Genomic DNA, 14286 nt, shown 5'->3' on the forward strand with positions numbered 1-14286 from the left:
TGTACTTGATTACCCCTCCAATCGATATCTTTGAGCTTCTTAAGATGCATGCCGCAAGAAAAGACTGAAAAATTGAACAAAATGTATTACATTTTCCTGATTTTCATAGATATTGAACATATTTCTTAAAACACAGTGCATAACTGAAATCTAATATATATAGCACGATTATTGCACGAAAAGTCAGATGCGCAATTTTTTCAGAATGGCACCTTTCAGCAGGTGCCCTGCATTTCATAACTATGCCTGAGTGTGCCATTATTCACACTCTTTCAAAGGCGTTATATAGAGTGAACTCTCAATTGAACAAGCGTTGGTTCAATGAATATTTCACAATAACAAACTTACTGTAAATAATCGGTGGTTGTCCCATATATTGTGCGAAAAAAAATGTGTGCGCTGAACAAATTTGCGAATGGTAAACATTTGAGCTTTTTAAGATGCATGCCGCTAGAAAAGACTGTGAAAAATTGAACAAAATATATTACATTTGACTGATTTTCATAGATATTGAACATATTTCTCGAAACACAGTGCACAACTGAAATCTAATATATATAGCATGATTATTGCACGAAAAGTCAGATGCGCAATTTTTTTCAGAATGGCACCTTTCAGCAGGTGCCCTGCATTTCATACCTATGCCTGAGTATGCCATTATTCACACTCTTTCAAAGGCGTTATACAGAGTGAACTCTCAATTGAACAAGCGTTGGTTTATTGAATATTTCAGAATAACAAACTTACTGTAAATAATTGGTGGTTGTCCCATATATTGTGTGAAAAAAAATGTGTGCGCTGAACAAACTTGCGAATGGTAAACATTTCATTTGAGTGAACTTCTGCGGACGTATTAGATCAAATTAATAAAGCTTTCCACTCTGCCTTACCAGCGTAGCCGAAGCCTACGGTACAAAGATTTTTATTTAATGACATTTCTGGAAACTCTTTTTCTCTCTCTCTCTCTCTCTCTCTCTCTCTCTATATATATATATATATATATATATATATATATATATATATATATGAGAGTTCACGGTTGAATAGGGGAAAGGAAGATGAGGAAGAGAAAAAGTTAGAATGTTCATAGTGACGCCATGTCTCATCTGTTACAGTAAGGCGTATGAGCCAGGCAACGTCTCTCGCATCTAGCTGCACACAAGTCGACAGGATGAAGACCTGGACGCCACTTCATCAACCGGCCTTCATCATCGAACACCTCAGCAAGACGCAGTGACCAAACGTGGACCACACAAGTTCATCCCAACTTTACACCATGACCAGCATCATGACAGCACCATCAGCTGACCTTGACATCCCCAAGTACACCGGATCAGCGGACGACGGACCCGTACAAGACTGGTTCAACCTATTGGAGCTCCACGCCGCCGCTGCATTCTGGTCGGAACGGCAGATGGTCCCAAACTTCACCGGCCACGTCACCGCTGAGGCATTCAAATTTTACCTCACCCACATCTTCAAGAACGATGAGTCTTGGAAAAAGATCAAAGAAATGATCACCGGTTTCAAAGAATGCGATAAATATCTGTCCACACCGCATTAGTGGAAGTCTTTCCAACTCACCCATCACACTTACGCGAAGACTTCCCTCAGTAAGCCTATTTTCCAAACAAAACCTCAGCGAAAATATACCACCATTGTACCATCATATGGCTCTTCCAAAAAACGTCACGCATTCAAACACCGACTGGTAACTTTCACGTCACAAGAGACGAGGTAAAGCCTCCGTATACCGAAAGGAATCTAGACCATTTCGCCAAACAACTAAACCTAAAGCTGGCTTTCCCAAAAACAATGAAATCGGCATTTTCAACGTGTTCACTGCATCACAACACTTCAGATGTTACTGAACCACCCGAATCACTTGATGCTTCATGTCACACACAACGCCTACAACGTTTGGAACGTGTGACGGCATTTACGTGGGACGAGCTGGTGAATCCTCACAATACCAGCCTACTTCCTGACGTTTCAGACCAGAGTCTTTCGACAGACATTCTCAGCCTTATCACGCTGCAAAAAGAAAAAAAAACATACGCCAACAGAACTACCTCAAGCCATGTCTGTTGTGCTCTCATCGTCAAGGTATAACGCACATGTGAGTCAAAGCACTGCAGAAATTTCAAATCCACCAACGCCGGCGCATTCTCGACTGATAGAAGCATTTACAATCAATGATGACTCACGACCATCTTGGGATCTTTCTCATCAGTCTGTCACCCTGCTTTCATCGCAAGACAAGCCCAGCAGTAGAGTATCGACTACCGACTATCTACTGATTACATCATCGCGCAAAGAAAAGACTCATGTTCCTGAAAGATACCCATCTGAACAACTTTCGCAACAAAACTAACAGTTTCCACAAAGGCAACATCAAGAAACCCAGGCACTACAACGCGTACTCGAACAAAAAGAGCGAACAAGGGAAACCTCATCACGAGTATACTTGTGGCTTAATCAGAGACAACACCAAGGAAAGAAGCAAAGACAAAGTCACTGCCTAAACCATCTTAACAGAAAGCGACGTCGACAAAGTTTTCTGCGCCAGTTCTCAAGGCCGTTTCTACGATTCAACAAACTGAGAGAAGGCTACAGAAAGCTACGAAATAGACATGCAGCTACCACGTGTACAATGAAGGAACACAGGCATCGTATCACTAGCTTCGGTTCTCGCACATTCAGGCGGCCAGCACTCGTTCTGTTTCAGCCACGACAGAGAAAGCAGCGTATACTATAGAGAACACGGTGCCTACGACATCCGACCCTCAAATGCTGTAAGGACTTCCACCTTTGTTCATTCCTCGCAAGAATTGCTCTGTCATCAGTAATTTCTACCTTTAATCCTTGCTTCTGTTGGCCAGAACGCAACAGTCAACCTCACCCACCAGAGTCGTTATAGAATTCACCGGACTGCTCCCTCGGCCTTGAAGATTCAGTGAGACTGTGGAACTCCGCCAGGACGTGAAACTGTGAATGACGGCATTCTTTTGTTTAACCTCTTCTTGAATTTCTTCTAGTTCGTAACCAGTGCCAACTTTCGGGGGGAGGGGGAATCATGTGACGTATGAGCCAGGCCACGACTCCCGCATCTAGCGTCGCATATATATATATATATATATATATATATATATATATATATATATATATATATATATATGTATATGTACAGTTCAGCCGACTAGGCACAAAACACGATTTAACGAAGGTTCTCTGTAAATAATCAGTGCAAGCCGCAGTAATTTCTTTGTCATTTGGACTATGCCATCATCTATGCAACAGATACCAATGATCATCTCCTCGGAATTTCCCGCTAGGCCTGCTGGTACAACTACTTGATTAGTTCTCCGCATATTTGCATATTGACAGCTTGCACGCGACCATCGACCTGTCACGCATGGCCCGGAAATGGAGCCGCCCATGCATGGATAACATAAAAGGCTTCATGTTCAGGTCCCCCCTCGGGCCACCCTCACAGTAATTTCACACGCGCAGGCATTGGTTGGTGGCCAGACCAATGCTCTGAGATATTTTGGGTGCCATGAAGTGCTTTGAAGTTTTTAGTCTTTTTTCAAGGACTAAATAATATGTTCAAACCCAGATATTGGTATTATGAATGAAAACATTTTTTTGTCACTTTTACAAACTTTCATAATTAACGATAAAACTTGAACGTAATCACTACTTTAAAACATTGAATTTGAATGCGTTGAATTCAATGAAAAGGAACTGCGAGTGTGATTTCGATCAGCAAGAACGCTATCACTTCAGCTACAAAGGCCGAATAAATAACTAATAATCTTCCGGATTATTAGCTGTATTTCTATAATAATTTGTGTGATTAGCTATCGATCTCTGACTGAACTAATGATAATCAGGCCATTAGGTATAGCAATTTGGTCTGGCCTCCGCTGGCTATGCGTGACACTCTTGTGCGTGTGACGCACCCAGCAGTGCGCATTTTCAGACACGCTATTGTTGAAAGAAACTGCGTGAAACTCGGGGGCAACAGTGTTGTGGTTCTTCGGTTCAAGTAGTCATTGTTGATACGACTTTACCGATTTGAAATTATGAATTCTTTACCTTTTGTGTGATGCATGAAGCGGTGCCTATGACATCCGTGCCTACCACATACGTAGCACAAGTGGAGAACACTTGTGCTACGAAAATTTCTTTTTCGTTGTTCGCTAGTGACCGTCATGCTTGCTTACGCCCCAACGCGAGACTGAGAGAAATACTTTAAATATATTAACTGCTATTGTTTTAATCGTGACTCGTGTTTTTAATTCAGCGGGCAGCGCAGAAGCTCGTAAGATTACACAACCACCAGTATCTTTCACAGCTCTTTTGTACGTATACATACGTATACTCTTCGTTGGTGGCCTTTACTGACTCGTTGGCCACTTTTTGTAGCATAGATATAATTCTTTGTTCAGAAAAATCAGATGAGTAATGGCAGATATCAAACAATTGATATCATATCAACACTGTGTTTATTTACATATGCTTTACAACAGAAAACACCAGGTGTCCAAAGCCTTCACTGATATTCCGCATCTTGTCAAGCTTTTATCGTCGTGTATTCTGAAATAAAGAACATAGAAGGTGTTACAGAAATATGAGCTAAGTGAAGCAGATAAATTCTGGCATGTAATACAACACCCACACAAACATTAGGATAAACTCAAAGGAACACAGAAGAACATAAAAAGAAAATGCGCCACAAGATCTGTTAGTTGATCAGTGTTCATTGTTTTCAAATACCTGCTAAGAGCGTAGTATTTTAAAGGCCTTTGTGATAAAGTTTAATTTTTTCTTGTACGTACTCACTTCAGGTAAAATAGTCGATCGTGATCTGTGCTCACCAATGTTTACCTGACAATGAAAATTTGGGAGTATGTGCCTCCCAGGTCAACCTTTGCTAGAATAATGTAAATTATTGGTTTCTAGCTGTTGCCGATAGTTTATTCCCGTGCCTATACACAGGCAATCTTGAATTTCTAGAAATGAAAAAAAATGTAAGAGTATGCACACCGAATTCAGCGAATTCACATACACCATAACCCACAGTGCACTGAATTTCCTTGTTATGCAGTTGTATTGAGTAGAGAACCAAAATAAAAAAGTTGTACCTCAAATGGTCACATGAAGTCTATCCTTTCAGACCATATCCTCCGTACTTCAGGCCACTTCCGTACCCGAGACCCCCGTAACCGAGTCCACCGTAGCCAAGACCACCACCATATCCCAGGCCACCTCCGTATCCAAGACCACCGCCAACCGCTCCGAGCCCGGAGTGGGCAACGATGGCACCTCCACTGTGGATTTTATTGACGTGGTGCACAGTACGCACAAGGAAGGCTGGCCCCGTCACCGATTTTCCGAAACCAGGACCACCTCTGAGAAGAACCACGCTGCTGCCGATGCCTGCTCCACCAAGTCCTCCACCGTAGCCAAGGCCACCATAGCCTGATCCGTAGCCACCTCCGTATCCAATGCCATAACCTCCCAAACCGCCAGCTGCGGCGCAAGCTACAATGGCGAGGCAGGTCAGAGGAATCTGCAATAGACAAGCACTTTGAAATCAAGTATCTTATAGCAGCTTTCCACAACTGCTGTTAAAGTGGCCCTCTAATGCTTTTCGGGTAATTTATTAATAAATATTGGCCAGTGATATTGAATAAAAATTGGAAATACTTTGAAGATAGGTCAAAGCTTTCATATTAATGCGTTTTATATTTTGTTCTCGAGAAAGTATGAATACATCAAAGCAGGTCGCAATAACGCCTAGCGCCCGAATGATGACAGAATTGTCAACATAGTTTGACCATTCCGCCACCAAGCACAAACTAACGGCACTACTAATAATTAGTTTTCTTTTTATCTTCTGTACTTTTTAACTGAAATCATTAAAGACGTGGTCGTAACAAGACAGTTGCTATAACTACAAAAGACTGAGGACGCGATGGCTGCTTTTTCGTCTCTCGCTTTCTAGCATTGCTTAGGCAATCATCGAAAGTAAACTGCCACCACTTAGGTGTTTCAAGCTCGTCCCATTGGCAGCACTGCGTTATGTCAGTAAGCGCGAGAAAGCGAGAAAGAGGGCCTTGTGACCCCGCGAAATTGAACATAGCAGTAGGCTTTTCGTCAGTTCTGTTTTTAATTCCTTGTCAGAATAACATCCGATTGATCAACACTATTGATGTCGCTATCGCCGCATTGATTTGTTCATAAGGGAGCCTAGGCCACTCATAAATAAAGAAAGTTGTGGCTTGAAAACTGTTTGAGTGAAAACTAATATGCATATGTGGGTTTTTAGACGCTCAACCCGCACCATAAATTAATAATTATTAATGTATCAAGATCCCTCATGAAGGATGCGCTCGCATAAGCCTGGTGCTGAACGGAATATCGTGGAAACTCCAGCACGTCGGAAAACCAAAGTGTTTTCTGAATAGAATTATTAAGAAATACAAGCTGTTACATTAATTATAATTTACGAAGGCTTTTGTAGAAAGCGATGGTTCATATAAATGGCTAGCAGGCAGTTTCTAAAGCTAGGATACCTGAATTGTTTAAAAAACAAAAGTTTATACTGCTTTTGCGTAGGGTGCCCTGATGTAACTTTTTTTATTCCAATTACTGCGTGCCACTGTGCGATGACTTCGGAACATTCAATTTGTCAGTATAGTTGAATAGTGTCATATGGGATCAGTCATTCTTCCGAGAAACTGCTTTCAAATTGCTATTGGTTTTAAAACTTCGTATATGTAGCGGCTAGTGCCACGATACACAGCATGAGCTGTCAGATAGTCCCTGCTGTGTCCCGTAGACTTGCTTGCTTCTTTGCAGCGTCGCGTGTCTTTACAGAGTCAGCAACTCATCGTTCAATAACTCTGTCATGCTCTCAAACATCGGCGAATGAGTTCACCCGGTAGGTTTTTTTTTCTTTCTCCCCTTAAAGTTTTCAAAATATCGAAAAGAGCCTGCTAACTTACCAGAGCGTTCATGGCAAACGTTTGTGGAGTCTAGAGGGCCGCAGCTGATCGTACTCAGTGCCGCTTTCCGTTTTTATACTCCCGTAAGCTACCAAGCGTATACGCAGTCGTTGCGTCACAGGAGAGTAAGACTGGAAAGGCGGGGCTAGCAGACATTCTGACGACGCTTGTTCTTTGTCTTTTTTGGCATTAAGAATACAACCGTAACACGGAAATTTGTCGACAAAGCAGTGCTCGAGGAATTTCGTGCATCACGCTAGTAAAAGACAAAGAAAACGAGGAGCTGATCTTGGCGATAATATTCGTGTGGGGTAACTGAACTGAGCTATCCACGCGTTCTAGAGCAATTTACGGATTAACCGCAGAGACATAGTGGTGAACCGCTCTCACATCCTGGTTCGATTGTCCCGCATCTGCTCCCCTACCAAGCATGAAGTTGGAGAGGAATGCTTCCTCGCTTGTCCAACCACGAGAAAATCTTGCGGGTGGGTACGCTCCGCTTTCTGGTTGCATTTGCACTTTCGCTTTTGATGCGTGTTGTAACTTTAAGCCGTGGGAGATAACACCATACAACCATGGCCTCGGCTGTTTTTTCTTTATTCTTAGTCACCACTCATTTGATCAGTGAGGATTCGGTGCTTTAGTAGTGTTAACTCTGATACTAGGCTACTTTGCTCGAGGTTGGTGCGCGTTTCATTTGTTTACTTCCTTGTGCACCGGTCGACATAAAATAGAATACCAGAAGGCTACTGTGGAGCCCTTGCATTCTTTTCTTTTGTCATAGTATACCAGAGGGCTACTGTAGAGCCCTTGCATTCTTTTCTTTTGTCATTAATTATTTACTTTTTTTCGCGTTCATCAACTCTAGGGTGTAGCACATGGTCGTACAGCCAACGCTCCAAAAAAGAGTCAGATACTCATCTTCGCCTGTTGAAGACACCTTATTGGTGAACTAAGGGAAATTAAGAGATTGGGGCTACCGTTCGCTGAACTGAAAATGGAGAGTAGCTAACGCAAGCACAAATGCTCGCATTTTATCTGATAAATAATAAACAGATATCTGCAGCAGCAAACCCGCATTGAGCCGGCAGGGTTAGGTTGTAGAAATATCTAATTTTCGACTCAAAATGTTTTAACCGTCATTCAAATACAAAAGTTTGTAAGTGATATACCGGAGAAGTATCGTAGTATGAGCTAATGTATTTGTGTGAGTCGTATTATTAAAGTTATGTTTCTTAACGCAGATCATTCACTTCTTAATGAACTGTTACTACACACTACTAGCCGCTAGTATATTTAGGCAAAGGTGCAGTACTTCAGTAACACAAACTGTGTTCGGCGTAAGTTCACATTTCCATAGCCTTGGTTTATACAGAACGCACTTTCACAGCACGGAATGCCATCAGATGATTCATTCTTGGGGCTCCCTGCTGTGGCGGAAGGCTTATGCCTTTACGCATGACATGCTACGCGCAAGACATGTTCTTAGCGCTCAACAGAGGAATATGCATGCAATGAAAGAAAACCACGAGCAGACACTGATACACCAATACTAGCAGCTATGCAGCAAAGTAAGTTAACATGACGCAAGTGACTAAAAACAAATTGCATAATCAGAGTAAACCCAGTTCTCTTCACCGGCTTTCAGGATACTTTTGGAAGGTATCCATGGGCATTGAGGGTACTGCAACTGTGTTAGTCAAGGCAGCGAAATACTGAATATATGGAGTAGCACTGGCCTCATCTGCAACATCTCGGCTCCTGAAGAACAAACTTTTACAATTGACTACATATATTTGCAGATAGAGGCAGTATCATTTTAGTCATCTTTTAATCTATGTTCGTATTTATTCTATTTTCCTCTCATTGGTAACGAACTAGACAAAGTATTGGACAAACATTAACTCAACAAACTTCAGGTCGCATGGACCATCACTCATATTCTCTACGTAGTCAAGCACGTCAATTTTGAGGCAAATAGCAATTAGAAAGAATGCAAGAATGCTATGACGGAAAATGGTGTTTCTGGCCCTAAAACCCTTGTACGGGACTGCAATACACATGTTAGCTTCTGCCCAAACGAGTTACAAGAAATACTACTTCCGAGTTTTTATTCTTCACATCACTTAATCTGTCACTTCTATTACACTGACATTTTATTTGTGATTTGCAATAGTGACGTTCCAAAATCAGAAATTGGGTACCATACACTTGATTGTCATTTTCTGGCGCTGAGACAAGGTTCATTGCACTCTTTTTTATATCAGCGCTGCGTGTGCGTCGTAGCGACGAAGCCAGCGTCTCATTCGAGGACAGAGCTACCAATTTCCAAGTCCGGGATATATAATATTTGATCTAACACTTCCCACCAGCTTGCGATTATGAACACTGCTTTTGTTGTTGTTGTTGTTGTTGTTGTTGTTGCTGTTGTTGTTGTTGTTGTTGTTGTTGTTGTTGTTGTTGCTGTTGTTGTTGTTGTTGTTGTTGTTGTTGTTGTTGTTGTTGTTGTTGTTGTTGTTGTTGTTGTTGTTGTTGTTGTTGTTGTTGTTGTTGTTGTTGTTGTTGTTGTTGTTGTTGTTGTTGTTGTTGTTGTTGTTGTTGTTGTTGTTGTTGTTGTTGTTGTTGTTGTTGTTGTTGTTGTTGTTGTTGCAGGTGCATTGGATGGACGCCCAACTTCATGAACGAGGATAACCATTCTCTTCTTCAACTGTTTTGAAGCACCTTTCGGACACTTATTGAAGACACTCTATACAAGGCTGTTGTGCCTTGATGTCGCTCACGAAAGTTTTGCCATCCTCATTACTAATTGAATTTACTCTCGTGATGCAGAAATTGAATTCCAGCGTGTACTTCAAACCTCTGTACTTCCGATGATATTACAATATTTTATTCCTACAAAGATGTCTCGCCTCTTGTTCATGTTCTTAATTCCGATTCAGAAAGTATTCGCTGGTTTTCTATAACATCAACACGTTATACATCGATGTACCAGAGACTCCTATTGTTGTATTGCATTCAGACCATCCCAACGTAACATCCATTCCACCTATACCTTTTTCCAGCCACCATTGTCGTCTAGGGCCTCTGCCACTCGGCGACAGACTCGCAGGTCATGGGATCAAATCCCGGCCGCGGCGGCCACATTTTCGATGGTGGTGAAAACGCTTGGGGCCCGTGTACTTAGATTTAGGTGTATCAAAGCGTCGAAATTTCCGGAGGCTTTATCTACGGCATCTCTCATAATCGTATTGTGGGGGATTTGGGGCATAAATTCCAACAGTTATTATTATTATTATTATTATTATTATTATTATTATTATTATTATTATTATTATTATTATTATTATTATTATTATTATTATTATTATTATTATTATTATTATTATTATTATTATTATTATTATTATTATTATTATTATTGTACTGTGCACTAAGTCATTGTATTTTACCATCACTTTACGTTTCTTTCGTTCACTCTCATTGTATTTAGGATAGATGATGAGGCACATTTAACACTCATGATACACCTCACCAGATTGTTCAAAATAAATACAACAGAACAGTTAGCTGCTTTTGACTCTTTTGTGATGCCGAATTTTGCTACACGGGAATAACGTCAGTGCTGTTTCTGTACTCACTATGAAAAACCTAGATATTTTTTTTATCTATTTGAGACAAGCGAACTACTAGCCGGTATAATGCTAGCATTCAACTTGATGATTCGTTGCGATTCCACAATGATGCAGAAAAACAATTTTATGTTTCCAATAACCTGCACTAATTATGGCATGCAAACATGCAAATAAAACAATTTATTTCTTCGATGTAGAGTACTATTGCACTATAGGGAAACTGTGAGACATTGACGCGGTCACGTTAAGTGTCTCGTTTTGAAAAAAAATCTGGATTGGGAGTTGGTTTTGGCGTCGGTATTGAGCTTGTTGATCGTGAGTGAAAAAATTATCATCTTGTCCACGACTGAAATATCAGGAAAGCTGCAAATAAAGCAAATTGTAAGAACGTTCACACCTGATTGCGAATCAAATCAGGGTCATCTGCGTGGCAGGCAGATGTTGTACCAAGAGCCACGCATCTTCTTGAAACTATTTCGTAAAAATTGCCCTATAAGAATGTCAAGTGGCGCAAGTAGTCTACTGTTTTATGACGCTATATATATATATATTATTATTATTATTATTATTATTATTATTATTATTATTATTATTATTTATTGTCATCTTCAGTTGTACAAAACAAATAACAGACCTGCCAAAGCCATACAGTGGCTTGGAGGACTTGGCCCGGCACATCGGAAGACGAGAGATGACATATATATTGAAAAGCTTTTCATATAAACAATCAGAGAAAGAATACATGTAACTCATTTACGCTACATATAAACACAATAACAATCGAGAATCAAATTAGCGGAAGCAATACTACCTAAACAGCACAAATGTGAAGACAAGCATTAAAAAATTTCAAACAGATTATACCTAGTATGCTAGAAACTAGAAAAATAATAATGCGATAACTGATGCAGCACTAAAGAGACCTTAGGCTTTTTCGTATACTGCGTTCGGTCGTTGCCGAAAAAACACTCTCGGGGATGTCATTAAAAACAGTAGGGACATAGACCTTTCTAGTAGCTTTGCCATATTGTGTTTTCACGAATGGTACAGAAAGCAGGCAGTTTTTTTAAATATACGAGGGGTAACGCATTCGTTTCTGAACTGAGAACCCCAGAAATGCCGTAATACAACAGTTTGGTTAAAGGACGCTTTGAAAGACGGCATGCGAAGTAGAGGAAATAAACTCACATTGTATGTTGAAGAACAATTATACACAATGGATTTCAACATACTTTTTAAAATATTGTCAACCCGACGCTGCCATCGCGAAGAACAAAAAGCAAATAAAGTGATGCTATATCGTAGGATACTATACGCAAGAGCAAGCATGATTGTCACTTTAATATTGGTGGGTGCAATTCATCTAATATTGAAAAGTAACCACGAGGTTTTTCGTAGTCTGTCACAAATGTAAGTCAAATGATCATTCCAGGACAGGTTGTAACCAAGAATACACCAAGATATTTTATAGAATTAACATATTCAATTGGAGTACACTTACAGGAGGCGCAATCACGAGCATGAAAAAGTAGGGGTGCATTCGTAACCATTTCTCCCAATCGATTTTTAAAGCAAATTAATTTCGTTTTTTCTGATTAATCACCAGGCAATAGTCTGTAAACCATGACGCAGCCTCATAAACACTGTCTTGTAGCAGTGACAACGCTTTATTGTTATATACATGTTTTGTTAACAGAACAGTGTCGTCTGCATAATGAAATACAAGACATTTTGGAACAGCAGCAGTAAAATCATTTATGAATATATTAAATAAAAGAGGAAATAAAATGGATCCCTGTGGTACACCAGCTTTCAAGGGAAGCCTATTACTGAAAGATAACTGATTGTGTAACCGCATAACCTGGGAACGATCAGAAAGATAACTTTTAAGAAAGTCGTAGAACGGACCCCTAAAGCAGAGAAAATAAATTTTTTCAAGCAATATAGAGTGGTTTACGGTGTCAAATGCTTTAGAAATATCAAGAAATAAAGCACAGGCAAGCATGTTATATTCCAAAGCATCATTGAGTTCATCGGAAAATTCCTCAACTAGATCAATTGTGCCACGACCTGCGACAAAACCAAACTGGCAGCTTGAAATGAGCGAAAATTTATCTGGAAAGGAAGTCATGCATTGCAATAAGAATTTCTGAATTATTTGGGGTAAGATAGGTATAACTGAAATGGGTCGGTAACTGTCAAGGCTATCTTTTGGTCCACCTTTAAATAATCAAATGTTATATTATTATTATTATTATTATTATTATTATTATTATTATTATTATTATTATTATTATTATTATTATTATTATTATTATTATTATTATTATTATTATTATTATTATTATTACTATTATTATTATTGTAGTAGAAGTAGTAGTAGTAGTAGTAGTAGTAGTAGTAGTAGTAGTAGTAGTAGTAGTAGTAGTAGTAGTAGTATACTACCCACACCATGGCTCCCTTCCAGCTGGCACGCATGCTTGCTGTGCTCCTCCCCCTTTTTCGGTAACCTACACTTTTTACGCTGTGAAAGTTGCTCTAAACGTGTTCGCGCGAAGTGTGTAACCTGGCGTGATGAAGAACTACAACATCTGAAGTGTGGATCTTGCTCCTTTTGCTGCAATTTGTGTGGTCCAAGCCTTGCAGGTCGGGTGATCGTATCCTGGCTGCGGCGACTGCATTTTCGATGGAGGCAGAAGTTCTGTAGGCCCATGTGCTTAGATTTTGAGTGAACGTTAAAAAACCCCAGGTGGTCGAAATTTTCGGAGCCCTCCACTACGGCGTCTCTCATAATTATATGGTGGTTTTGGGACGCTCCACACCACATGTCAATGAATGCGATCCAAGCCATGCTGATGTTAGGCTTATCGAAGACGACTCGGTTTTTAGCTCCCGTCAAGTAGGAGACTCCAAAACCGGTACCCTCCCCACGTGTGCTGTGGTAGGTGGCGATCTCGCCGGTCTGCGCTTCCTCCTCCTTAACATGTTGAAGGGTATTTCGTTTTTTAGCGATGAGATATTCCAACTACGCAAAGAAAACGACCGCCTGCGTAAGGATAAGTCCCAGAGTGCAAGTCCGCGTCATCGCGTTGCTTCGGGGAGAGTTCCACATCTTGCGTGAAGTTCTGACGAACCACACGGCCGCCGTGCCAGTGAAGGCAGCTTTGGCCCTCCCAGTGCGTGAGAACCGTGACCAATCTGCAAGTTCTAAGCCACCTGCGTACTCTGGGGTTCCTCTCTTTGATATACTTTCTCCGTCGAATCCACCGCTAGCTCAAGACACGTCCAAGCATCATGGTATGACTCCTGCGACATTCACAGCTCTTCTTCCACTAGAAATTCAAACAAATAAGATATCTGCCTCGTTTGAAGCTATGACAACATCGGTGATAAATTTAGCTCAACGGCCACATCGTCCGCAGAAGCTAAACGCCATTTTTGTTTCGAAGCTGTGCCCGGATGCCATAGCTGCTGACATCAACAAGCATATTACTTCAATAAATTTTTCTCTCATCTCTTTCCGGTGCCTTCAAACTAAATTTCAGGCACAATCTTTTTTCGACTTCGAGGTTGACGAGGAAGCATCAAAGCGCCTAAATGACCCTGCGATGGGGCCTCTCAGATGACTCTTCAAGCCT

At 40.7% G+C, this 14286-nt stretch overlaps 1 protein-coding gene across 1 annotated transcript; it reads right to left on the reverse strand.

Annotated features, from left to right (window-relative positions):
* Positions 1-4470: 4470 nt before the first annotated feature.
* Positions 4471-7061, reverse strand: LOC119187650 (uncharacterized). Its single transcript, XM_037435735.2, has 3 exons — positions 7017-7061; positions 5151-5578; positions 4471-4602 (listed from the first exon to the last, which is right to left on the reverse strand). The coding sequence occupies exons 1-2, from the start codon at positions 7026-7028 to the stop codon at positions 5171-5173; spliced, it is 420 nt and encodes a 139-aa protein (XP_037291632.2). The 5' UTR covers positions 7029-7061; the 3' UTR covers positions 4471-4602; positions 5151-5170.
* Positions 7062-14286: the final 7225 nt, after the last annotated feature.

Source organism: Rhipicephalus microplus, chromosome X (assembly GCF_043290135.1).
Source record: "Rhipicephalus microplus isolate Deutch F79 chromosome X, USDA_Rmic, whole genome shotgun sequence".
NCBI classification, from domain to species: domain Eukaryota; kingdom Metazoa; phylum Arthropoda; class Arachnida; order Ixodida; family Ixodidae; genus Rhipicephalus; species Rhipicephalus microplus.